Source organism: Urocitellus parryii, chromosome 6, assembly GCF_045843805.1.
Source record: "Urocitellus parryii isolate mUroPar1 chromosome 6, mUroPar1.hap1, whole genome shotgun sequence".
In the NCBI taxonomy this organism is placed as follows: domain Eukaryota; kingdom Metazoa; phylum Chordata; class Mammalia; order Rodentia; family Sciuridae; genus Urocitellus; species Urocitellus parryii.
In genome coordinates, this window is record NC_135536.1 from 135,090,410 (window position 1) to 135,116,087 (window position 25,678).

General features: G+C 38.5%; 1 protein-coding gene across 4 annotated transcripts in view; it reads left to right on the forward strand.

Moving 5' to 3' along the window:
- The window catches only part of Ntrk3 (neurotrophic receptor tyrosine kinase 3), a 372,623-nt gene extending 349,055 nt beyond the window's left edge, over positions 1–23,568 (forward strand). For 2 of the 4 annotated variants that reach the window (XM_026388161.2, XM_026388162.2), the window contains 3 exons: positions 15,276–15,317; positions 19,948–20,106; positions 23,383–23,568. In XM_026388161.2, coding sequence (XP_026243946.2) covers positions 15,276–15,317; positions 19,948–20,106; positions 23,383–23,568 — 387 coding nt within the window. The remainder of the gene's footprint in view (positions 1–15,275; positions 15,318–19,947; positions 20,107–23,382) is intronic. The other 2 variants (XM_026388164.2, XM_026388165.2) reach the window with 1 other exon arrangement.
- Positions 23,569–25,678: the final 2,110 nt, after the last annotated feature.

Genomic DNA, 25,678 nt, shown 5'->3' on the forward strand with positions numbered 1-25,678 from the left:
TATCTCCCTTCCAAGAGTCTCAGGATGTCTCTGGTCCCTGTCAGGGCTGTGTGCCTGGGTTAATCAATACCCCTCTCCTGGAATTTCTCAGGGGAACATCTAACTAGGAACTTGTGATGCATAAAAATGGTCATGGTCCTAAGTTGATTAATCACTTTGCTGTTCACAGAGTACTTGAACCGCTCTTATCACCCATTCTCAGGCTTCCCTGGGAATTTAACCCTGCTATTTTTCCAAGTCAAACCCCCACCTTTCTATGAAGATGAAGGACTTTATCCACTGTTTCATGTGTGTGGTCCTGCAAGTGATCCGTGAACTCACTCCTCCCAGACTCCACATGTCCTTCTTTTACAACGAAGGGGTCTTATTTTATGACTCAAAGGAAAATCGCATTTTTCCATTGGGTGAAGGGGTACACTCAATTCTCAAGAAAGCTCTGGGTGTGTGAAAAGCCCCATTCTGTCCACTTGTCCTGGCTCTGCAGTCAAGGCAGAGGATGGACTGGAAATTCAGCTCCAGCTCAGAACAGCTAGAGAAGGCAGCCTACAGTCTTCAGAAGTGTTGCATATTCTTTGTGTCATCTCCCATGATGCGCTTCCAACTTCCCCTGCCTGGGGATGTAGACTTAGATGGTAGGTTTCTGCTGTGCTCTGTATTGTTTACTGAAGTAATTAAAATATGCAAAGTGTTCCCTGTCCCTACTTTTGCACTTCTTCCCCAGCTACTTCTGGCATTTTAAGTTGGCAGTTAATAAAACAAAAGGGGGGCCCAAGGGCTTCAGTCTCCCTCCAGCTAAAACGATTAATTTGGAGTGATTTGGAAGTGGTAGATTTCACCTCTAGCTACAGCCATACTTTTCTGTCTGATCTGTTCAACCTGTAGGGATACCCTTACTGGGGGGACAGGTGGGTAGAGGGAGGGGAAAGGAGACAAAGATCTGGTTCACTAATTGCTGAAGCACAAGCCCCCCAAAATACTTCTCATCCTTCCCCAGTATGGCTCTACATTGGAAGAGCTACAGTCAAGGACACTAGAAATTTATTTCCTGATCCAGCCTACATCTATAGCATCCCTGGCCACCAAATACCCCCACCTACTTGTACATATAGAAATTCAAAATTCATTTCCTTACATTATCTAAATCCTGGACCCAGAATATGCTTCTTGCAAATATTTGCAAGAGAATGATGTACTAGCCCCTCTGCAACTATTACCACGACGGTTACTTGCAGAAACATATTGAGACTTACCAGGTGCTAAGCACCATGCTGAATGCTTTCCATCAGCTATTTTATCTAATCCTCATGCCATTTTAGGAGGCAAATGCTAATGGATGTTTAACAGATGGGGAAACTGAGGCTTAGAGAGGTCAAGTGATTTCCTGAGGTGACGTTGCTGTCAGGTTGTATCTGAATCACAATATTAGGCTGTCTTGACACAAGTTCTGTAAAAGAGTGGGCCACTTTCTGCCCCATCTATAGTCCTGTTGCCAACCATTCTTCTACTGGGAGATTTGTCTCCGTCCAGCAGCACAGAACAGAGGAGGCAGAGTGCTAACTTCCACAAAGGCTTCAGTTTATTCAGTTTAACTTCCCACTGGCCTCAGACATAAGGCATCCTGCTTCCCCCTAAACCAGGTGACCCCTAAAAACTCTTGGTTCTGAGAGATGAAAAACTCCAAGAGTCTTACAGAAAGAAATATAGGGAGACCACAGGGACTGTTTTTTTCGGAAGCAACCATTAATGATGATAGGTGTTGGCAAGCTCAGAGATCCCTGTCATTGTAGGAAACAATGTGGCACCTTAGCACTTTCAAGGGTAGTTTCATGCTGCTGGCTACGCTTTATCAATGTTCCTTAATTAGTCCTCACAAGCTCTGTTTGAGACACAGGAGATCAGGAGCACCAAATAGAAGCTGTTCTATTTTGTCTGCTTTTAGGTCAGTGATCTGGGCCTCCAGGAGCCTACCTAACAGACTTTACAAATGGAAGGTCAAGTGTGATAGCCTTCTGGAACCTTGGAGTTAGACGAAAACCTTCAATTAAAAGGCCACCTACTCTAGCATCTCAGTCAAAGGTCAAGCTTACCTGAAGATGAGGTCTCACTGGCTTGAGAAAGATAATATTCCACTGATTGTTAGAAAACCTCTTTCTAGCCAGGTGCAATGGTGTATGCCTGTAATCCCAGTGACTAAAGAAGCAGAAGCTAGAGGATGGTAAATCCCAGCCTGGGCAACCTAACAAGATCCTGTCTCAAAATAAAAAAAGTTGAGGATGTGGCTTAGTGGTAGAGCATCCCTAGGTTCAATCCCCAGTACCATAACAAACAGAGAAGCAAAAAAAAAAAAAAAAAACAAGACTTTCCCCACAGTGTGTATCTACTGTCTGTTCAGGATCCTGAGATTATATAATAAAACTAGACTCCATGACTCAGAATCCAATGCCCTCACCTAAGGCTGGTTGGTTATTCAATCAACAGCAGGTATTGTTGCTTTTATTTTAATGCCATTGAGAGGATGACCGTGGGGTCAAGTCCTGGATAAATTTGCTAGGGAAAAAGACCCCAATCTCATCTTTACTTTATTAAAGTGAACCATCTTCCTTTTTCCCTGCCACGAGGCCTTACACACAGGATGTGCAGTCATGGAGGTGCATCCAAAGGGGAGCACAGCATAGTTAATCAGCGCAGTGTCGTCTTCCCTGAGATTGACTTTAGCTGCTCTTCCCGAGCCTCTTGGTCTATGTAAACAGCCTGGACCCAAAGATCCAAGCTGGCAGCCACTTGGACCCTGGCAGCTCCTTTAAATGGCTCTCAGGGCTTTTAGGCCAAATTGTCTTGAATTCAGAAAGCTCATAAAGAGGTCTTGGAGGGTGGCAGTGGATTTCTTCTAGCTTGGATTGTAGCCTCTGCCTAGAATCATGTGGCTGACTTTCATTTCTGCACTGCTTTTTCAACCATAAATTAGGGACGGTCACTGGGCAGAATGTCAAAGTCCCTTGAAAACTGGGGGAAATGCTGTATAAAAAAATATAAAATTTCCATCGGGAAATTATCTTCCAAAGAACACTTTGATTCAAAGTAATATCTATGGGCATGTGTCTTGCCTTTGTTTCATTTACTGTTTCACTTAATTTCTGTGAGTGTTCTAAGTACATGTGATGTTATCCCCATTTTGCACATAAGGAAGCTGAGTCTTCCAGAGGACTAATAAATTCTCTGAGGTTGCTTAGCTAGTAAATAGCCTTCATCAAGTTATACATTATTTTTTTGTGTTCCTTTGGATCCTGTGTTTCTTCATCCTGTACATACATTTTCAATATCAGTTACCATAAATTGTAGATTTTTTTTGAGGCTACTAAATATTTAGTAGAGTCAAACTTGTTAGAAGGAGTTTATTTTATTTTGGCTAAATAAGTCTGAATCTAAACTGGAACATAACTACTAGTGCCTGAGCTATACAGGGTAATTTTTAAAAAAAGATCTAGGATCATTAGAAGTATTTATTCTGCCTTTCTTAGTGCATGGATATCGTCGTGAGCATTTGAGATCTGGGTGGATCCGTTTGATTCTAGTGTGATCTACGGAGCTGAGCTGAGCTGAGTCCTCGAGTTTTGTTCAATTGATTGAGTTATTTTAATATCACTAAACTTTGTTTCCCCTAGAAGATTTTAGTGCAGCCAGGAGGCTCTCATCTAGGTATTTGGACAAGAAAATGAGGGCCAAGTTATTTTTCAATGCACATCTTTGGACTTGCAATGTCTGTTCTATAAAAATATATATTGCTTGGGGGCAGTAAGGACGGTGAGGTCTTTGAATAAATGCCAGCATTTAGTCAGGATTCAGAAAATGGAAAACAAAAGGCAAAGTTATAAAAGGTGTGTGCTCTTGGAGCTTCCATCTGAGAACTTTGCTCCTGGCAGAAGCAGCTCTAGGTAAGAGAATCGAGGAGAATCACAATGGGCTTATTTGTCCTCTGGGCTCACACAGCTAAACAGTTTGGCTCTTAATTCCTTGTAGTTTTGGAAGACTCCAAGGGTTTTTCCTGATCCTGGGGCCAGAGCCTCAGACTGAGGCAGCCATTCCTCTGAGATTCTGCTCACTGGATGCCATTTGGGTAAGCTGTCACAAAGCCCTGCCGCGAGAGAGCAATGCTATAATGATGTCTGTGTGTGTTTTCTCTGCACCTTCCTGCCAAAGAATACCAAGCACCTACTAGACCTGGGTCTGAGATCTTCAATTTGTGACAAGAAGGAGCTAGATAGTATCCCTCTGCAAAAAGAAGGCAAGTGATTCTGATTTAGTAAGCTAGAAGTCTGATGTCACTGTGGAAGAGTCTCCATCTCTCAGGCCAAGCTTCCTTGGCATGGAAGCCATGGAGTTTCCATAACTGGGATGAAACCCCAGCAGACACATATTTGTGAGGGCACATTTGTATATCATAAGTCTAAAATCAAAAGAGCATTCAGATCAGTATACCCCTAAGAATTGTACCCGCACAAACCTGAGGAAATAGTTTTTCTAGGTGATCCAAAGTCAATATGTGTAAGGATGGGAAGAAGGAAACCACAGGACTGAGATTTTGTCTTTATAATACTTAATCTGTGTATTTGTGATCTGCATACTTTGGTGTAGGTATGCTACACTCCTGATATAAGATGACGTTAAAGACAAGATTAAAACTCAATGGACTTTAGTTCCATTTTATTTACTATTCTAGTGACCTTGGACAAGGCACTGCCTATCTTCAGGCCAAGGCTTCCACCTCTGGAGGTGGGCAAGGTAATTCCTAAGGTCCTCTCCAGCCCTGTGTGATCACGAGCTATAGGTTTAGTATTGCATCTCTCCTTTCAGGCTATGGGTTCTGATGAACTTGGATTTGGGGACCTGGTCAGAGTTCATTTACAGTGCAAAACAAGTTCCCTAAAGATACTCCCAGACTCCAGATGGCATCCAGAGAGAAGGCAATATCAGTCACCAAGGAGACATGCCTAATGAATGAACAAGAAGCTAAAGAACTAGTTCAAAAGGCAGCAGCCACAATTCAGAAGAGTCAAGTAGAGATGTGAGGGGAGAGATGGGCTGGGGAAGAAGGAGAAAAGGCAGGAAATGGAGGAGGGTTTCTGAAGGATTAAATGTTATTTCTAAGACTCTGGAGGTCTCCCATTCACCTGGGGAGGAACTATTAAGAGAACCCAGTGGTTTGAGAGTGTGGGCAGTAAGAATAATGAATTCTAGGTGGGAGGATTTCATCATTCTAGAAAATTTTGAAGGTGTCAATCAGCTAGAGTTAATCAACTGGTTTAGGGTGAAATCACATTTACTTTTGCAGTCTTGAGACAGGACACATTGGAGGAGGACTTTGGATGTTTCCACCTGCATTTAGGTCATTGATTTCTAGAAATGTCAGAGACAGGTTTTTCCAACCCCATGTAATGAGGGCATGACTGACAGGCCTGCATCTGTGTCTGTGACTGATCATACAAAGCACATGCACATATGTTCATTTAAACCTCTTGCTTCTTGATGTGTGGACGTCTACACATGCAGTATCCTATATGTAGCCAATACTGATGTGCATCCTCTATATGTGAAAGCCTCAAACTCTCTGGAGCAAGTGTGGATTTAATTTTAAAGACTATGTGATGACTACTGGGACTACTGCTGGGCTCATGTTCAAAGTGCTTGCCCTCCCTGGCTGATGCTTCCCCTCAGACATAACAGAGCAGTGTGGGAGAGGCAAAGACCATTGGGGAATATGGGAAATGGAATCTTCAGGGGATGAAGAAGGTGTATTGCTGTTTTTCTTTTTTGCTTCATGTACATGAAGGCTCTTCTCTGTGCTAAGATATGCAATTAAAAAGTTAAATTTGAATAAGTAAAAAATAACAGCAGTTATTACGTATTTTAGTCAGCTTTTTCACTGCTGTGACTAAAAGCCCTGACTAGAACAATTGTGGAGGAGGAAAAATTTGTTTGGGGTCTCAATCCACAGAGAGCTGGCTCACTTCCTCAGGGCTCCAGGTGAAGCAGAACATCATGGTGGAAGAGTGTGGTGAAGAGAAGCAGCTTACATGATGAGTAGGAAGCAGAGAGGAAGCTCAGTTCACCAAACATATACCCCAAAGGCAAGTCCCCAGTGACCACTCTCTTCTAGCCACCTCCTACCCACTCAGTTCCCTCTCAGTTAATTCCTATCAGGGGATTAATTTACTGATTCAATTAAGGTTCTTATGTGTTTTTTTTTAAGTCAGTGTTTACAATATTCTGGAAATGGCATTATTTGCAACTATTTAAAAATATGTTGAAGATTTTTGATGGCAACTTAAAATGTGCCAGGAGCATGCATTTTGTTTTAATTCTTTTAGGGACATGAAAATTTGAAGATCCTAGGTCTAGAAATTCAGCATGTAGAGGCACAAAGTTTAACACTGCTGCCTCTCTTGACCTAAATTTCACCTTTGAATGGTCTTGCATTATTTCACACATAAACTTTTGGAGGACACCTCACATTCAAACCATGACACTGTAAATGACAATCTCTTGATTAGACTTTTTGCCATTAACATGTTGCAAGTTTTTACAACTCCTCAGAGTTGCCTCCTCAAAAGTGCAGAGTTGCCCTCTTATCTACTTCTAAGGTTCTGACTCACCCATTCAGATTAATGAGTTCAGAGGAAGCTTGAATTCTTCCATTTGTTCCAGAAATATCATGCCCTGTGAATCAACATACACTCACTTTTGGTGAATCTTAATTTTTTTTTTTATCCAGAATATGGGTTACTTCATTTCCTTTATACCTCAATAGAGTTGCATGAGGATAGATATTTTGAATCTCCCAGGGTGAAGCAGGCTTCTATATGTTCCTTGGAATCTACTGACTGCCTCCTTGTCTTTGTAATTAGACAGGAAGCCCCAAGAAACTTCTAGAGCTCATCTTAATTTCTCTTTAACTCAGGGTAGTGAATTCCCAGTGACTATAGCAAAGTCAGAGTTACTTGGTGGAAATATGCAAGACAATTCCTTGTTTGGGAAAGTATGGTTTAGAAGAGAAGTGACAGCTGGGGGTGGAGGGAGTGGGAGGCCCCTGGGAGGAGCACTCTGGGGTGCAAAGCACTCTGCAGTCAGTAGAAACTGGGGCCTGGGAACCTGCAACCACTCTACTTTCAACCCCTACTGTACCACTTACTCCTGGTCTTCAAGGGCTAGGCTTCAAGTGGGGGTTTTTAGAACTGGGATCCGGGAAGTGATAACCTGAGGGTGGGTGGGATACAGGCTTGGGGAAGGACAAGAGAGGCAGGACTCTAAACTTTGTGCTTCTACATGCTGAGTTTCTAGATTGAGGGTCTTCAAACTTTTATGTCCCTAAAAGAATTTATATATACACATGCACACACACTCAGACACACACTCCTTGCCCATTTTAAGTTGGCATCGAAAATCTTCAACATATTTTTAAATAGCTGCAAATAATGCCATTTCCAGAATATTGTAAACACTGACATTAAAAAAAACACATCATTCCTTTAATGTATCTAATGAACTTTAAATACCAGAGCAATTTGGTACATCATCTATTAAACACATGAACAAGTTCTTAAACAGTCAGTTTTACATGGCTCCTTTTTCTGCTTGGATTTATATTTCCATTCCAGTTATCCCACTGAATTTTATTATTATGTAATTTATTCTTATGCTTGAAAGCATTTTATTGGCCACTGTATTATAATTTACTGTGACAAAAATATGTATGAAGATTTAAATTTAATTTTTAATGTCCAATGACCATAAGTTTCTAAATGTTAAGAGCTTCTTTTTGGATTCAGTATCATATAATTATTAGTAATACACAGAAATAGGCAGTTGATCAAAATAATATTAATGTATAGCACAACTTTTGATTAATATGAAAGATAAGAAGTAGAATATTAATGGAGAAACATGTCATATTTTCAATTACTCTATGTATTCATTAATGAATTTTATTTATTGTTAAATTAATGAAGATTCAGCATCATTTCATCCTTGTTTTCATTTTTGTAGATGTAAGAACTAAGAAATGTTGTTTAAAATAACCAGATTGGAAAGGAAGGTTTTTTTTTTATTGAAATGAGACTTGATTTCTTTGTAGTAGTACCTACTTATTTGCCTAAAATCATGCATTGGTCTCTTATTAAACATTATTTTTAATCTTTCTGCTGATAATTCTTTTAGGTTTGCTCCCCCTTTGGTAGTTCCAAATGAATCAAAGATTACTTGACTTGCAAAAATATTTGTTTCCCAGTCACTAGAGACACTCATTTTCAACTCCTGCATCAATATTTCATAGTGTTCCTTCCTTTTTACTCTGTAGGTTTTCACTCCTGAGGTTTAGAAAAAGTGATAAATTTGTATTCCCCTCTGAGAGTGCTGTGTGTGTGTGGAGTCAGGGGAGGTGGTAATTGGGCAGAGTAATTGCTAGACCATAGGGGGTTCTAAGTTCAATTTTAGGAAAAGAAAATCCATATGAGAGTCAAGGATCTGCAGAATCCCTCAAAACAACCTTGCCTGAATACTTGCTGGAGAGAGTTCATGTACCTCCAAGTTCTGCAGACCCTGGTTAGAAACCACTCCTGTGGGCGCTGCGCTCCATCTCTCACCTATTATGCAGAATGGGAATTCTAGGCTTTATCCCTTGGAACCATGGCTCTTCCTCTAGGATGTGGGAAAATAATATGAGATATGTATATAAAGTATACTTCAACCCCGCTGGTGTAGCTTAGTGGTAGAGTGCTTGCCTAGCATCTAGCATGCACAAGGCCTTTAATTCCATCCCCAGCAGTGAAAAACAAAAACAAAAACAAAACAAAACAAACACAAAATCAGTGCATTTTCTATTGACAATATGGAAGGACTGGAAAAGCTTTGGCATTGTCATGCCAACGGAGTTCTTCTTATACAGCCAGCCATACAAGGAATGAATGAACAACAGTGAGAGAAGTCAAGCACAGAACAGGTAAATGAATCTAAATCCATATTTCCTTGTATAGAAATCAATGAAAGTAGAAACTAGGAAAAAAACAAAATTGTTTCCTTTAGGATGAAGATGAGATGAATAGGGAGGAAATTAGATCTTGCTTGAAAGTACATTGTTTTGTGCTTTTGACTTTGAAACCATGCATTATTTATTTATTTATTTATTTACAGACATAACAAGCAATGATAAATCAAATCCAAAATAAAAATTTTAAAATTCCAAAACTAAAAAGGAAGATGAAACAAAAAAGACGAATTGTGTATTAAGTTGTTGGCTTCACCTGTGTACAAAGGAATTATTTCAAATGACTTTAAGATAAAACTGCTTTCTCTATGTCCTAGTAGGATATCTTTTTTTGTGAGGGAGTACTGGGGATTGAACTCTGGGGCACTTGACCACGGAGCCACATCCCCAGCTCTATTTTGTATTTTGTTTAGAGATAAGATCTCACTGAGTAGCTTAGCACCTTGCTTTTGCTGAGGCTGGATTTGAACTGCCTCCATCTCCTGAACTGCTGGGATTACAGGCATGCACCACTCTGCCTGGCCCAGTAGGATATCTTGAGGACAGAAAAAGCTACAAAGTGTATAGATATTTTTTAGTAATCATATTGCCAGTAATAATATTTTAACTTATGCTGAAATTCTCTGTATGTTACATGGACATATGCCAGTATATTAGGAAAAAACAAATAGGTTACTAATGTTATAAAAATCATGATTTTTGAAAATCAAAGTATAAATATAAAATCAAAGAAATTAAATAAAAGCTATGTTATTCTAAATTTGAATTTCAAAAAGTAAATATAAACTCATTTTGCAATTTCTCTTCAGAAAATTTTTTTTTCCTAGCTTCCTTTTCTACCTATACATTCCCACTTTAGCAACCTGGAAATAATGACCACCCCAGTCACAATGAGCACTAAGGATCCTCATTGTGGTCTCTAAATTCCATTGCAAAGAAAAGCATTCAGAGGTTCTCAGAGAAATGACTGATTAAAACATCAGGGCAGAAAATGCCTAGATTTTTCTTTCAAATCAGATAACAAAGATGCTATCAAAGACAACAGGGGTTATGTGAGACGACACAGGCATTAACTTTAATAAGAGTCGTCCATGGCCAGAGATGGGACACCAGACATCAAAAATACTAACTACAATAGAATAAAACACTTCGTGTGTGTGTGTGTGTGTGTGTGTGTGTTTGTGTGTGTTAAAAAATTAAATAAAAAAATAAAATAAAATAAAACTTTTATTGGTTACTTTAGGAAAATTCTAGGGAATGAATTCATTATTATAAGAAGTAGTAAATAAAGAGAAAAAAAAATGAGCGTTATCTTGCCTGTCCTGTGTAAACTGCTATCAGTATAAATAAATAGCTGATGAAGGAAAGTTTTATTTATAAAAGATTTTCAGCTAATATATGCAGAGGGAATGCTATATTTAGAATGTCACCTTTTTGTAACCACTAATGAAATAATGGGTTTGGGCCATGATCATCATGGGTGCTAAAATCATTAGGTGAATTATGATCACACTATATGCACTGATCAGTCTTAACATCACAAAAAAGTAATACAGGCATGTTATTTTAGTCAAATTTTCATTGTTGTAACTGGAAGACCTGAAAAAGACAACTTAGAGGAGAAAAAGTTTATTGTGGCTCATGGTTTCAGAGATTTAATTTACGGTCAGCTGATTCCATAGCTGTGGGTGTAAGGAGAGACAGAATATCATGGAGGAAGGTGGTGGCAGAGGAAAGCAGGACATGGCAACTATGAAAGAGAGAGGGGAAGAGAGAGAGAGAGAGAGAGAGAGAGAGAGAGAGAGAGAGAGAGAGAGAGAGAGAATGAATTAATATATTTCACTTGCCAGGGACAAAATATAAATCCCAAAGATACAACCCCAGTGACCTACTTTCTTCAGCTATATCTTACCTGCCTGCAATTATCACCCAGTCAATCCATATCAAAGAATTAATCCCTGCTTATTTTAAAACTCTCTTAATCTAATCATTTTTCTTCTAAACATTCTTGCATTGTGTCACATATGAGTTTCACCTCATATCTAAACTATAACATATCCTTTACCTCTATTGTGTTGTAGTAGAAAGCACACAACAACATTATAATCTGATCATGACTCCAGATACCTGGTCAGGTGTAATCAATCATATTTGAAATTAGGGAATTATTAAGATTTTGGTAACACTAAAAAAAAAAATTTTCTCTGTCAATTAAAAAATTATAGCTTCCAATCCTGATATTCCTTTGAGTCTAATTCAGAGGCCATAAACTTCTTCAGTAAAGGACCAGATAGTATATATTCATAACATTAATATGCTCTTATTTGAAACATTCAACTTGGCCTATGTGGTGTGAAAATAGCTTTAAACAATAAGGAAATGGATGAACATGACTGCATACTATAAACACCCCCCCGCCCCCCCCCCCCAGTGGCACTGGGAATTTAACCCAGGGGCAATTTACCACTGACCTCCATCCCCAGCCTTTTGTACTTTTATTTTGAAACAAGGTCTCACTGTTGCTTAGGGCCCCACTAAGTTGCTGAGTTTGGTCTTGAACTTGTGATCCTCCTGTCTCAGCTGTAAAACTTTATTTACAATAGCAGGAGATGGGTCGTAGTTTGATGACCTCTGGTCTAATTTCATTAGGTTTAGGGTACAGTCTAAGAATCTGCATTTTAAACAAGCATATCAGGCACATATAATTGGGTGAATTATCCTAGGAGCCAATTACAGTTCCAGTCATATTTTCAGATAAGAAAATTGAATCCCAGACAGGACAAATAATTTGCCCAAGGATCTGTAGCTAGAAGGTAGCAGAAGTGTGTTTATAGAGGAAGATTCTGGCACAGGCTTCTCTCTGTCATAGGCACTATCCAGGAAGATGTTAATGAGAAACAGGCAAAGAGACTGGGACAGTAGAAGGGGAGAGAGAAGGGAGCTTTGCTTGCATAGTACACTAGCTCAGCAGTCTTCTTTAGAACAAGGGAGAAGGCAGACCAGGAGAAGGGCAGAACAAGCATAGAGAGCCCAGCAAATAAAAAGGTTTATTGGGAGCATAATGTCCATTTCCTGATATATAGGTCTGAAATCTGGTGTTGTCAGATTTAACATATACAAATACAGAATGCCTGGTTAAATTTGAACTTCAGACAAAAAACCAAATACACACATACACAAAAACAACAACAACCCACCCCCAAACATAAGTATATCCCATGCAATATTTGGGACATACTTATACTAAAAACTATTTGTTGTTTATCTGAAATTCAAATTTAAGTAGACATCATGTATCTTATTTGGCAGACTAACTGAAGCAGGAAGCAAATTTGTCAAAAGTGTTTAGCAAAATATCAGTAGGCAAGAGGTCAAGGGCACTCCCTTCTCAAGGGACAATGAGTACCCGCCCTTCTGCTCAGGCAGAAGGTCCAGAGGTCTCAGAAACTGGTTTTCCAGATTTGACTAGATTTTGAAGAAGTTGTACGACCTTCCCCTACAATTTCTTGATTTGTGGTTGACCTTTGAATGGGCCTCTTGAAGCCTGAGTTGATTAGGTGCCTCTGGTGTCCATACATGAAATCTGGACATAAAAGCAATTTTATGCAGATAGAGACTCCCTTGTTCTGTTCCAGGATGACTCCCAATATGTCTGGACTGGTCATTTTTCTCAGAAACAGACTTAATAATGCAGCAAATGGGGTTGCATTCTGGAATTAATATGCCTGGTAATTCAAAAGGAGCAAAGACCCTAATGAATCCTGGCTAGACCCCTTCCTGGCTAGACAAAAACAGAAAAGAGAACTTGTGCTAAGATTGTATAACCCTTTAATTCCTCCAAACAGACATCTAAACAACCTGAGCATCCTGACCCTCTAGCACTAGCAAAGTGTCTCTTGAGCAGAAGTCCTTCCAGAGTTTTGTATCTCTTGTCCTCATTGGGATTGTGTGTGAGGTTGGAACAATTGGAAGAGGGTGTTGGAAGGTATCCTTCAAGGTAGGCATGGGGGTCTTTCCTATTGCAACTCAAAGCCCTGCTTCTCTCCAAGTGCTTATTTTACTGCTAGAATTATTCCTGAGTCTTTTAATTTACACTTCCTGTTTCAAGGCTTACCTTAAGATCCTTAAGGTATCTCAGATCATTGGCTAACATTTCTTATTCAATGCTTGAAAAAGGTACCTTATCCTTTTTTTTTTTTCTGTGAAACAGGGATGGTAGAGGTGTCTATTGGAGAATGTAGTATGTATAAGGAATGCAGTATGCAGTGTCCAGAAGTCATTTTTAATTAACTCATATTGTTCTTATTACAAAGACTGATTTTTGGCTAACTTATGTCTGGTTTGGTTTTATCATGGGGATATTTGTCAATAACTTTTATAAGAAATGTTTGAATACTACCTTTCCTAGACAGGGTTTCTTCTTGAGGGAAAATGATGAAGGTCACCTTGGAGGGAAAGCAGCACTGAGTTTTACATGAAATAAGAAAACTCTAGGAAATGAGAGTTGTTACGCTGCCATACATCATGTAAAGAAACACACAATGAGCAGTTATTGTACTTTGTGGGTACGTCTTTGCACTTCATGGGTTTTGCAACCTAATATCACCTTAGGCAGGACTGGTGTTTAACTCCCATTTTGAAGATAAGGAAATTGAAGTTCAAAGAGGTTAAGTGCTTGTCAAAAGTCAGATCAAAATCCAGGGCTTTGAACTTCCAATTTATTGCTGTTTTTGTCGTATCACAGACCTCTTGAAATATTTTAGTTCATTCCTGGAAGAGTGCAGTATAAACTCTACCCACATTGCTGGTGCTGTTTAGCAAGAATCTTATCAAGATTCCCCTGTGACCAGTTAATACCCTTCTAATACTTTTCTGTCCAAACATTTAAGCTCATCACAGTTTATACCCAGTACACTTGAATTTCTCCTTTTTGTAAACTTATAGATTTCAATTTGTAATACATCTTCTGGATTGTAAATAAAAATCATCAAATGACACATACACCAGCATCATTTTGGAGGATTCCATTATCCACAATTGTCCATCAAGGGTAATGTTCCTATATTTCTGACTGCTACTTTTTCTTTAATGAAGAAATCAGTTGCAATAAACCATTCTATAATATTCTATCAAAAATAATATTTTTTTTAAAAAAACTTATCTTTTGATGTAGAACTTAAAGTTGGTCTGCTGGTTTCTGTTTATTCATGTTATTATTTCCTTTTATTGTTTTTAAAATTTCAAATGTAATACATGATCATCATGACATTTCTAACAGTACAGAAATACAGACAGTGAAATGTGAAATGTTTCCTTTGGTCTCTACTCATTCTCACTTCCATCTCTAGAGGAAACCACCAGTTCACTAGTTTTCAGGACCTCTTTCCATGTGTTTGCCAAGTTGCACGGTACTGTATATTTGCTTGTGTATGCATATATCCATTTTTATAGGAATGAGAATGCTCAAATATATTTTTTAGCAACTTGCATTTTCGTTTGATATATCTGGACACACTTACATATCAGTACACATATCTCTGCCATTTCCTTTTTGATCATTGAATATACCTTTAGTGAATACTATTGTCTGCCCTTTGAAACAACAAAATAAATGTCTTCAATTAAATATTAGCACCTACAAGAGCAAATGTTTTTCCTAAGACACCTACAAATGAATTGCTGGTCAAAGGCACTTGTACCTTTAGTGTGAACAGACTCTAAAAGAATTTGCTCTCAGAAAAGGTGTCCCAATCTTGCCAGTGGCACTGGAGACTAATTCCTCATATCCCTCAAGCACCAGATAACATACATCCTTTTCCATTTTTCTCAAATGACATTCAGAAATGTGTCTCTTGTTGTTTTAATTGGCATCTCCTCATACATTTGTGGCTATTGGTAGCTGTCTGGTGGATCATCTGTTCGTCTCTTTTAACTCTTCTTTCTGTTGGTTGTGTTTGCTAACTAATTTGAAGGAGTACTTTGTATTATATGTTTTTTTTTTAATTCCTTGTTTGTTACATAATTGCAAATATTTTATCTCATTTGTCTTTTAACTATGATTATTTTGTCTTGTGCTATGCAAATGTATTTAATTTAATAAGCTATATTGCAAAATATTATCCTGTATGGCTTCTTGAACATATATGTCTTATGTAGGAAGGCCTTCCACTCCTGAGGTTATACAAATACTTTTGTAAGTTTTCTTCTAATATTATTATTGTTTTGTTTTTATGTTTAGCTCTTTAATCCATCTGGAAATGATTTTTGTATATGGTGTGAGGTAGGTATCTAAGTGTATTTTCTTAATGAATAGTTCATTGTCCCAACACTTTAATTACTAACCCATCATTTCATATATTAAACTCCAATATTTACATATGGGTCTGCCTCTAGACTTTGAGTTTGTTCCATTAATAAATTTGTCTATCCCTATGCCAAACTACAATGTGTTCATTACATAGTTCAATAAAATATTTTGCTCATAGAGCAAATCTCCATCATTGTTCTAATTTCAACAAGTTTTTATCAAGTATTTACTACTCTAGATGAATTTGGATTCATGTTGTTGATTTCCATAAACCATTCCATTGGGGTTTTTATCTACATTGTTTTGAACTTTTAGACTATTTTGAGGGAAGAATGACACGTTTGTGATATTGATTCTTCTTTTTGAGGGAATTATAAAAAATTCATTTATTTAGGTCTTCTTTTCTGCTTTTTTTTTCAACACTTTTATTTAAATAAAATTGTATATTTTCTGCTAAGGATTATGTCTCAGGGTTTTAAACATTGTGTTGCTATTTTACAAATAATTTTATTTTCCAGTGCATTTTAAAGTCATTGCTACTGACATGTGAGAAGAGTTTGACTCTTGTGTTATCCTTTTATATCTGGATAATTTATTAAGTCTATAATACTTTTAATTGCTTCTAAGGTTTTATCAGTTAGTATGATATTTAGTGTGCTGAATAAAGGAAGTTATATTCTATTACTAAGGGATTAGAGCTTTTAATCATAAAAGGGCATTGGAAAATTTTGGCATCTTCTCAAAGGATGTTTTTTTTCTTTTATTTTCCATTTAGTAAATTAAACCAGATTTCTTAATGTTGATGCATTCTTGCATTTCTGTTATAAACATTCTTCAATTATGTGTGGGATTTCTGTGATTTGCTCCTGATTTGATGTGTCATTCAGATTTGGAGACTATTCATAACAGAGATAGTTCTATACATGCATAGATTAAAAATCTGTATTTATGTATTTAAGGTTACATGTTAAGCTTGACTGATTTTGTTATCAGAAATATTCAAGCCAAAGGGAAAAAAAATCAAGGGGAAAGAAAAAAGAAATATTCAAGCCACAGAAGTGGTTTGAGAACATTTCTGTCATTTTTTTGCTTTGGAAAAATATAAATAAGATAGAAAATGTTAGTAGAACTCAATCATACAATCATAAAACCATCTGAACCTATGACATTTTTTATGTATAGAGTTTTTACTAGAATTGCAGTTGTTTTTATATTCTTGTTTTCTACATTTCATTAATGTTTTCTAGTAAACCAATCACTGAATCTTTATTTTCAAATTATTGTTGTATTTCAAATTATCTCCTCTGTATCCCTTATTAACCTTGCCATACATTTATATAACTTTTGAAAGAACTAGCAATTGACTGTGCAGACCGAGTCTGCTCTTTTCCCCTTTTTGGTTGTTTGTTTTACTTTGTTTTGTTTGATACCAATCGATCCATATTCATTTTATTTTGGCTTTATTATTTAGTGCCTTTTACTTTTCCTACGTTTGTTTTTAGGTCTCTCTGTCTTTTACCTTGGATCCTTATTTAGTTTAGTTATATTTTAACTATTTTTAAAATAGTGTTTAGATGCTATATTATACCCTCCAAATTACTTTCACTATATTCCTCAGGATTTAATGAATAGGACATTAGTTAATATTATAATATATAGTTTTAAATTTTATTTTTATGTTTTCTTTATTAGGTTTTTAATTGCCCAAAGAGAACCATTTAAAAAATTAAACTTTTGTTGTTAATTTCTATTTTGTTTTATTTGATGAAGAAAGTGTTTTTTGCTTTTATTCTTTATCTTTTTCCTCTTAGAATTTCAGATTTTCTTTGAGGTTTATTATGTGGTTGGTTTCTATAAATATTTTAATTTAAGGTAATTATTTTTAAGGAGTCTGAATGACATAAACCATCACACAACATATTTATCCATCAAAACTCATTATTCATATTTTAAAAAATGTCTTTTCATTTATGTTGTCATTTTGATATTTTAATTTGTGAAAGAAGTGTTTTAATTTTCCATTATAATGATAGGTTTGTTAATTTTGGTTTATGCCCAATTTTACTATATATATATATATATATATATATATATATATATATGTGTGTGTGTGTGTGTGTGTGTGTGTGTGTATACTGTATATACACACACATATTTTATATAGTGTTGCTATGTTAATTGGAGCATAGTATTCATGATTACCATAATAGTAAATTTTTCTATCTTTAAATATGATATTAAGTATTAAGTATACTGAAAATATGATACAAACTACTTTTTTTTTCCAACTTATTCCTGACATTTGGAAGTCTGTTTTTATATACACATGTGAAAAATACAAAATGTATAAAAATAATCAATAAAAGTAATATTATTGGTCATATATATGTATATACGTATACACAAAAGTATATGTTTATACTTGCATATATAGGCATATATAATATATGCCTGTATATTTGTGTATATGCATATATAGGTTGATTATATTTTCCTTTTATTGCTTGTATTTTTTCTTTTATTTTTAGTATTTTTTTCGATTTTATTTTAGATATGAGTTTTCTAAATAACATGAATCCTGTTTTTTTTAACCCTTAATTTTTCTCTCACTTAAGAGGTATTATAACCTGTTTTTACTTATTGTCTACAGTAATAATTCTAAACCTCTTTTTTATTTCGTGGTCTAACTAATGCTATTCCTCTTTCTGTAGTCTTTTTGGTATTGGTTAAAGATTTTGGTTCTGTTTTCCTGAAAATGGTTAGGAAGTTAGGTGTACACTTCTATTCTTCTGGAAGTTGCTTTAAAACTTTAAAAGCACATTTAAACTGTCATAATCAACCATTGTTCATTATCTGTAGCCTTTTCCCCTCCTTTCTAAATAATAAATTTATAAATTCAGGAGCTAATTGTGGTTTTACCTACAAGATGCCCATGGACTACATTGTGCCCTCCCCCCATTGGCCACAAGGCTAACTTGATGTCTGCAAATACTTGATACTGGGCAGCTTGCTCAGGGACTCTGCAGATTTTCCTTTATCAGGCTTTTAATTTTTTTCTGTATATACTCTTTTATGCATTTATGGTTGAAATTATATGGAAATTTCATTCCAGATAGATGTTTGTAGTAACAGTGGTGGTACTATTAGCATTATTGGTATTATTATTTACTTTTTCTCTATTTTATAGAAAGCCCTTATTAGTATAGTATTACCTTTTACTACCAAATTAGCAACTGTTATTTGAATTTAAGCTGCATTCTTGTAGCTTATTTGCTCTGTATTATTCGTAATGTTCCAAATCATTGTTTATCTTGGATTCTTTTCTCTTTTTTTTTCAAATATATCCTCAATTAATTTCTGCTTTATTAATGAAGGGTTGTATGTAGTAAATTTTCTGTTTTTGCTTGTTTGAAACAAATATCTTCAGTTTTTAAAATAGACATAGACCTTTCCTGATTATAAAATCCCAGGTTGAAAACAACTGTTCTGCAAACCCTTATTATCTGTTATCTTCTAAAATACTTCAAGTGGATAAGGCAAACATGACTTCGCTTTAGAGAAACAAGATTGCCCATCTCCCAAATCACTCTTTAAATGTTCATTATTATTATTCCTCTAGCTCATCCACCTCAGAAATGAAAACTTTGAGTTAATTGTTTATCAGAACATTTATAAAGAACTCTTTTTTTATCAATAGTAAGCACTTTTGCCTCAACAAATTCCATGTATCTGCCCAATGTTCCAATTTTTGAATCTGTATTTAATAATGATGCAGTTACTTCCTGAGTTTTAAAACATGTTGTGAATTTTCTTCCACTGCTGATAATATTCTCGACCTGCTGGGGAACGTGGCTCTCCCTGACATCCTTTTAAGGAAAAAAAATACCCTGAATGTTGGCTCTTGTTAGTGGCTTTCTGTTGTCCTCAGATCAGTAAATCCACAAATGGCTGATAGTCTTCTTAGGCCACATTAAAGACTGTCTTCCTTATTGACTTTTGAGATATTATTAAAAACTGTCATTATTTCCCTCTGTCCACCTGATATCTTATTAGTATGTGGTTTTTCCTTGCTCTTGGAACTTCCCTGTCCCTTGGCGTGAAATCCCAAAATGTGGTAAGAAATTTAGGATTGACAGGTAGGAGCTAGTCAGAGTTTTACCTATGAGATGCCAGTGGACTACATTGTGCCCTCCCCACATTGGCCAACAAGGCTAACTTGATGTCTGCAAATACTTGATACTGGGCAGCTTACTCAGGGACTCTGCAGACTTTCCTCTAGAAGATTTTAAGATTTTTATGGTAGCACCGGATTCTGAAACCTTCTCTCTTACTTCAGATCACCTTGAGGTCTTTCATCACACTTAGTATCAAGGAAACTACCTTCTTCAGGTGTTATTTCTTACTGCTACTCTAGCTGCCTCCAGTGTTTTAGTCTCAGACGTCAGTGTCTCCACTCACCCTCTGATACAAGTTGCATCAAGTAGTAGCCATCTTAGAATATGATGCATGGAAGAGATTGTATCTTCACATGAAGCTTACAGAAAGACATGACTGATTCTGGTCATCTGGTCACTCTCTGTGCCTCTGTCTTGACCCTTTTTAGGTGGGAGGACACACTATGCTCCCCATCCGCTGGATGCCCCCTGAAAGCATCATGTACCGGAAGTTCACTACAGAGAGTGATGTGTGGAGCTTCGGGGTGATCCTTTGGGAGATCTTCACCTATGGAAAACAGCCATGGTTTCAGCTCTCAAACACAGAGGTAAAAAGGAGGGCACACAGGAATCCTGATTGGGGGAAAGATTGTAGCTCAGGCCAGGAATTGGCCATAGTGTACAAAACATCAGTTGGGATTTGGAGCCAGCAGAATGGATGTAGACATAAGTAAGCAGAGGGGGAAGCCTGCTGAGTGTGGTGGTACATGCCTGTAATTCCAGTGATTCAAGAATCTGAGGCAGGAGGACCGCAAGTTCAAAGCCAGCCTCAGCAATTTACCAAGGCCCTAAGCAACTTGGTGAGACCCTTTTCATTTTCTTAAAATGAAAAATAAAAATGGGCTCAGGATATGGCTCAGTGGTTAAGCCCTGGAACTTGAAAAGAAAAAGGGAGTGGGATATAGAGTGGGGAAAAATTGTAACCATAAGAAATATAGTATTATTGTCAAAAGGGCATGAAATCAGATGTCTAAATGGAGATAAAAGTCATGGTTTTATTTGTTCTGCTATAGTTAAAAATCACAAGTGTTTAACCAAGACAGGAAAGGAAAACAAAGAACAACAATGAGTTTTTCAATTGTGCCATCTTGTGGAAATATCTACTACCGGGTATGCCCCAGGAATCTGGGTCCCCAAGGGTTTTAGGCACACCAGCCCCAACGATGTATAAGATGGTGAACTGAGAAAGTCAAGTGCATATAATGGAGAGAGTGCTGTGTGAATTTCTAGGAATAAAATAAGTCATAACAGTAAGCATAATAATAAACAGAATATTTTTATAATCTTAATTTAAATAACAATAAAAATGAAAGTGACTGAATTTTAATAATAGATCACATTTAGCACTAGGCACTTTCCTAAGCACTTTAGCTGTGGTAATTTAATAATTTTCACAAAAACACTTGTTGAGATTCAGTACTAAGGAAGGGGGATTATTTGGAATCCTGGAGTAGACAGCCTTGGAGGTGAGAACCCCAGGATCAGGGACAGAGCCTGGGCTGTGGTCACAGGACCCTTCTGCTTCCAAACCTTCCAAACTGCTTCTCGGTTGAGTGTAGACCAGAGCCATATTGCCTGTGGGGGATTCAGTATAGTTCATAGACCTGAAGGGGATTTGTCTCCCAACCCAGCTCACTTATAATACATTGCAATTCTTTTTATGGTCTTCTGTTTTCTGGGAAAATGTAAACATTAGGACCTTTTAGTTTTGAAATCTTATTTTATATTCAAGACAGTTTCTTTCTTCTTGAAAGCTATATTCATCTGTGCTCTCCTATGTCCTGACCACTTAATTAAATGAATTTCAAAGACTGAAAAGAAGGCATTTCTCTAAATCTGTAATATCTTACTATTCAGAAGCTCAGTGGGGCCTGAACACATTTCCCAAAGTAGGACAAAACACTGTATAACCTTTTAAAATAAGGTAAGAGAATATGTCATATTCTTTATGGTGCTTAAAAAAAATGTTTTCCTTGGGGGGAGCACACATGAAAACTTTCAGGTGCTTGTGCTCAGCAGGCACCTGAACACGGTTTCCATGTATTTTGGTAGCCAGAGAAAAGAGAGGCTCTGGATGAAGGTATTGTTGGCCTTAGCAGAAAACTTGTCCTGGGTAACTGAGCGGTTCATAGTAGCTTACAGGGTGTTTGTGGTGTCTTCTAAGACTGCCTGGTGAGGCAATGGCCTTGAAGGCAGGTTTCCTGTCTCAGCCCCCTCCCAGCCTCCACCCACCACAGCAGCCAGGCACTGGCAGTTACTGATAATGGAGAGACACTACTGAGTGCTTTTGATGTTAGCATCAGCAACTGCTGTAGCAGTTTCAACTGGATTCTTTTTCATGGAAGTGAAGGTTACAGGAAGTGGAAATGGGGCTCTACTACCAGAAGGAAATTTAATCAGTGGCGGCATAAGAATGAGCCTTGTGAACTGTTGCCGTCTCCAGGGTGAATAGGACCAGGAGGATTCTGACACAATGATGGTTTGACAGCCCATTCCAGGTCAAAGTGACCTGAGACAAAACCCAGGACAAGACCCTGTTAAGCAGCATGGGAAGATATCAAAGAAAAAATAAAGCAGTTCTCTAGCCCAATTGACTACAGGGGAACAGGGGCAGAGAAGGGAAACAGCACTTGTTCAACATTTGCTACTGAGTTAGAGATTATTCTGTGTATTTTTATCATACCACCAATCTTCAAATGTGGAAACTGAGGTTCAGGGTAAGTAACTTGCTCAAAGCTACATGGTGGTGGAGTGAGAGACAAGTGAAAATTAACCTTCAAACTAGAAGATGAAACTTTGAGAATACACGTCATCAGCATTAGTGAAGAAGTGTCTGGATTGGGAATGTAGCTCAGTGGTAGAGCACTTGCCTAGCATATGTGAGTCCCTGGGTTTGATCCCTAGCACCACAAAGGAAAAAAAAAAAATGTCTTTGAGGAATGGGAAATGAACTGCAAGTTATAGACAGTTCTAAAGTGGCCTGCTGAGGTTGGTCCAGCCATGCATTATTTGTTTTCTTCCCACTTCTCTATATGGCCACTGTCTCAGTATGTAGAGCCATCTGGTCCCTTTTCTTAATCTCATTTGTCCTTAATAAAACACTCCTAGGAGGTTGTCAAGGCAGATATTTATTTCCCACTTTACAGACAAGGATGATCAAATCCCTTGGGGTGAACTGACTTGCATTGCTACCCAACAGATAGTGGTGAATCAGTCAGACCTAGCATTAAAGACATTAAAAGACACAAGGTACATGGGTGCATGCAAAGAGAAGAGGAGGTGGGGCCTCCCTCAGATAGAAACCTACACTCAGAGGCAAGTGTGGTGATATACACAGAGGCTTTGACCAAGAGGAGAGTTGGCCAAGAAGCTAAGGGAAAGGTAGGCATGCAGGGGCCAGGAATGCAGAGTGCTTTTAAGTGATTTCAATGTTATACAGGTTCAAAAAAGGGGAAAAGACAGGTCAGAAGTCAATCTCATCAAGCAAGCCAAAAATGAACCCAACTCACGTCAATTCAGATGAAATTCAAGACTGCTCAGGAAGAATTAGGTAAAAGGGAATGTGGATATGGAGAGTCAATGTCCAGGTGGACCTGGTCCAAGAGGTAGAATATAAAGGACAGCAATGGGTTCCACCATCCTGCTGTCCTTTGCGCCCCTGTCTAGCCCATATACAGAGAGATGAAAAAAATCAGCCTAGCCTTGTGTGTACCTGAGCTTTCCACTGAAGCTGAGCTATGATGTCGTTGCCTTTTGCTGGGTAGAAGCCACAGGGCCAAGGCTGGGCTTTGGATATAACTTCATTTTTCTCCTCACTCTTTTAGGTCATTGAGTGCATTACCCAAGGTCGTGTCTTGGAGAGGCCCCGAGTGTGCCCCAAAGAGGTGTATGACATCATGCTGGGGTGCTGGCAGAGGGAACCACAGCAGCGGCTGAACATCAAGGAGATTTACAAAATCCTCCATGCTTTGGGGAAGGCCACCCCAATCTACCTGGACATTCTCGGCTAGTGGTGGCTGGTGGTCAAGAATTCATACTCTGTTGCCTCCTCTCTCCCTGCCTCACATCTCCCTTTACCACCTCACAACTCCTTTCTTCCATCCTTGACTGAAGCAAACATCTTCATATAAACTCAAGTGCCTGCTACACATACAACACTGAAAAAAAAGAAAAAAAAATAAGAAAGAAAAAGAAAGAGGAAAGAAAGAAGAAAGAATGAAAAAAATCTTGTAAGGCAGTTTGGCGTATATATATATATTTATATATCTAATTATCTATCTATATCTACAGAGAAATAAATACCTTCTCTAATACTGAGAGAAGCTGCTGATACAGAAAAACTATAAAGACTTCAAACAACTCAGAAAATCTTAAATATTATTGACGCAAATGAAAATTCCCTTGACTTAAGCTGTGGCCCGGGCTTCTTCAGCTCTGGCTTTTTGGAGCAGGAGACCTGGACCATGTAGAAAGACAATCTTCACTTTGGGATGGGAGGAACCAGGGTGGAATCAATTACTGCTGCACATGCGTGTCACTCCTGTAACTCAGTACAGGCACATGCGCAGACTACAACTGTGCTCAGCAAGGAAATGACACTGGAAGACCGGGGCCCTCAAGTTGGCCCTGCCCTTTACCTCCATGCCCCAACCCCGCTTCCTCCACTGCAGGACAGCTTTCCGATTTGTCCTTTCTACAAAGTATAGTCCTAATGCTTTTGGGAATCAATGATGGCGCCTACGGGTAAACACTGAACACACACCTCCCCCACAAAACCACTCAAGAGCAGACCGCATCCAACTTGGATGTAAAGCATGCTCAAGTTCCTTCCTAGATTTGAAAGGGATGTGTCATTCTATCTTATGAACTTAAAGAACTGGACTTTCTGGACTTAACCACACAAGAAAAAAAATATATATATCTACATAACAGCTGAAATCTGAACCCTGACAAGGCACTGCCACCCATCTTTCTATCACTGGAAAGACTCCTTGACCCCACATCCGGGTTTCAGGGCCCTTGGGCAGTTTTGCAGATTAGGAAACAAGTTCCCTGTGTTGTCTGCTAATGTAGACACAGTAGGCTGCAGGGTTCCAATAGCCAGAGACTTAGTTGCTTACAGGCCATTTTTAGGTGTGTCCCCAGGGTCCTCTCTATTTCTCCTCTTGCCTTCCTAGCTCCTAAAGCCCAACTCGTGGTCCCTTCACTAAATCCTGGGTGAACCCCACCACCAGGGAAGGAATCCAGGTTTAGTGAGAGCCTGGGGCAGTGCTGTGTTCCAGGGAGGCCAGGCAGTGGCATGGGCAAGAGCCAGCAGGGAAGAATCCACTTGGCACCTGCACTGGGTCTTTGGCATGCTCCTCACGTTTCCAGCCCCTGGAAGGATTGATGCATCTGCCTTTGAGCTGTTGTGAAAAGGCAAGGACTGAGAAATCGCTTTTGTGGGCTGGGGGTGAGGGGAGGGGCTGAAGCTTCTCTGGGAGGTGTCCAATGAGTGGCCGATGCCACAAGCTTGGCATCTTAATGAGGACTGGGCTCTGACCAGGGAAGGAAAATGAAGCAACTGGACTGGGGCCAGCTCCCTCTGCCCCAGCACCAGGGGAATCACTGCCTTCCAGGCTGCTGCCAAGGACTGCAACAGAGCAGATCTCTGGGCCTCTCTGACACATGACAACAAAATGCCAGTAGAAGTCAACAGCCTAGCTGCACAGAGCCCTCCTGCTGGGGAGGAGGGAATGTACCCCTCTGGGGAAATCTGGCCTCTTCGCCTCATCCCAAGCACAGAGCTACCTAATGGACTGACCTTTTCCTGACTGAAGCCTCCTGGGAGCCTCTGACTTGTCCTTTTCCTTGCCTACTGAAGGGACTATATGCAACCTGGACACCCTGGTCAGCTGAAGGCAGCTGAAGTGTGGGCATCCTTGGTGGGGGTGGAGGACTGAATGATGTGTTTGCAGCTTTGCTTCTTTTTTTTAGACCCACAAATGTTTTTATTCAAATAGAAAAGAGCTGTGCTCAGATCGTAGCCACAGTTGGGATTCAGGGATCAGTAAGGCTGCTCAGCTGGACTGGGAAAAGGACTCGGTAAACTGGGAGTTCAGTATAGGTCTTCCTGCTGTG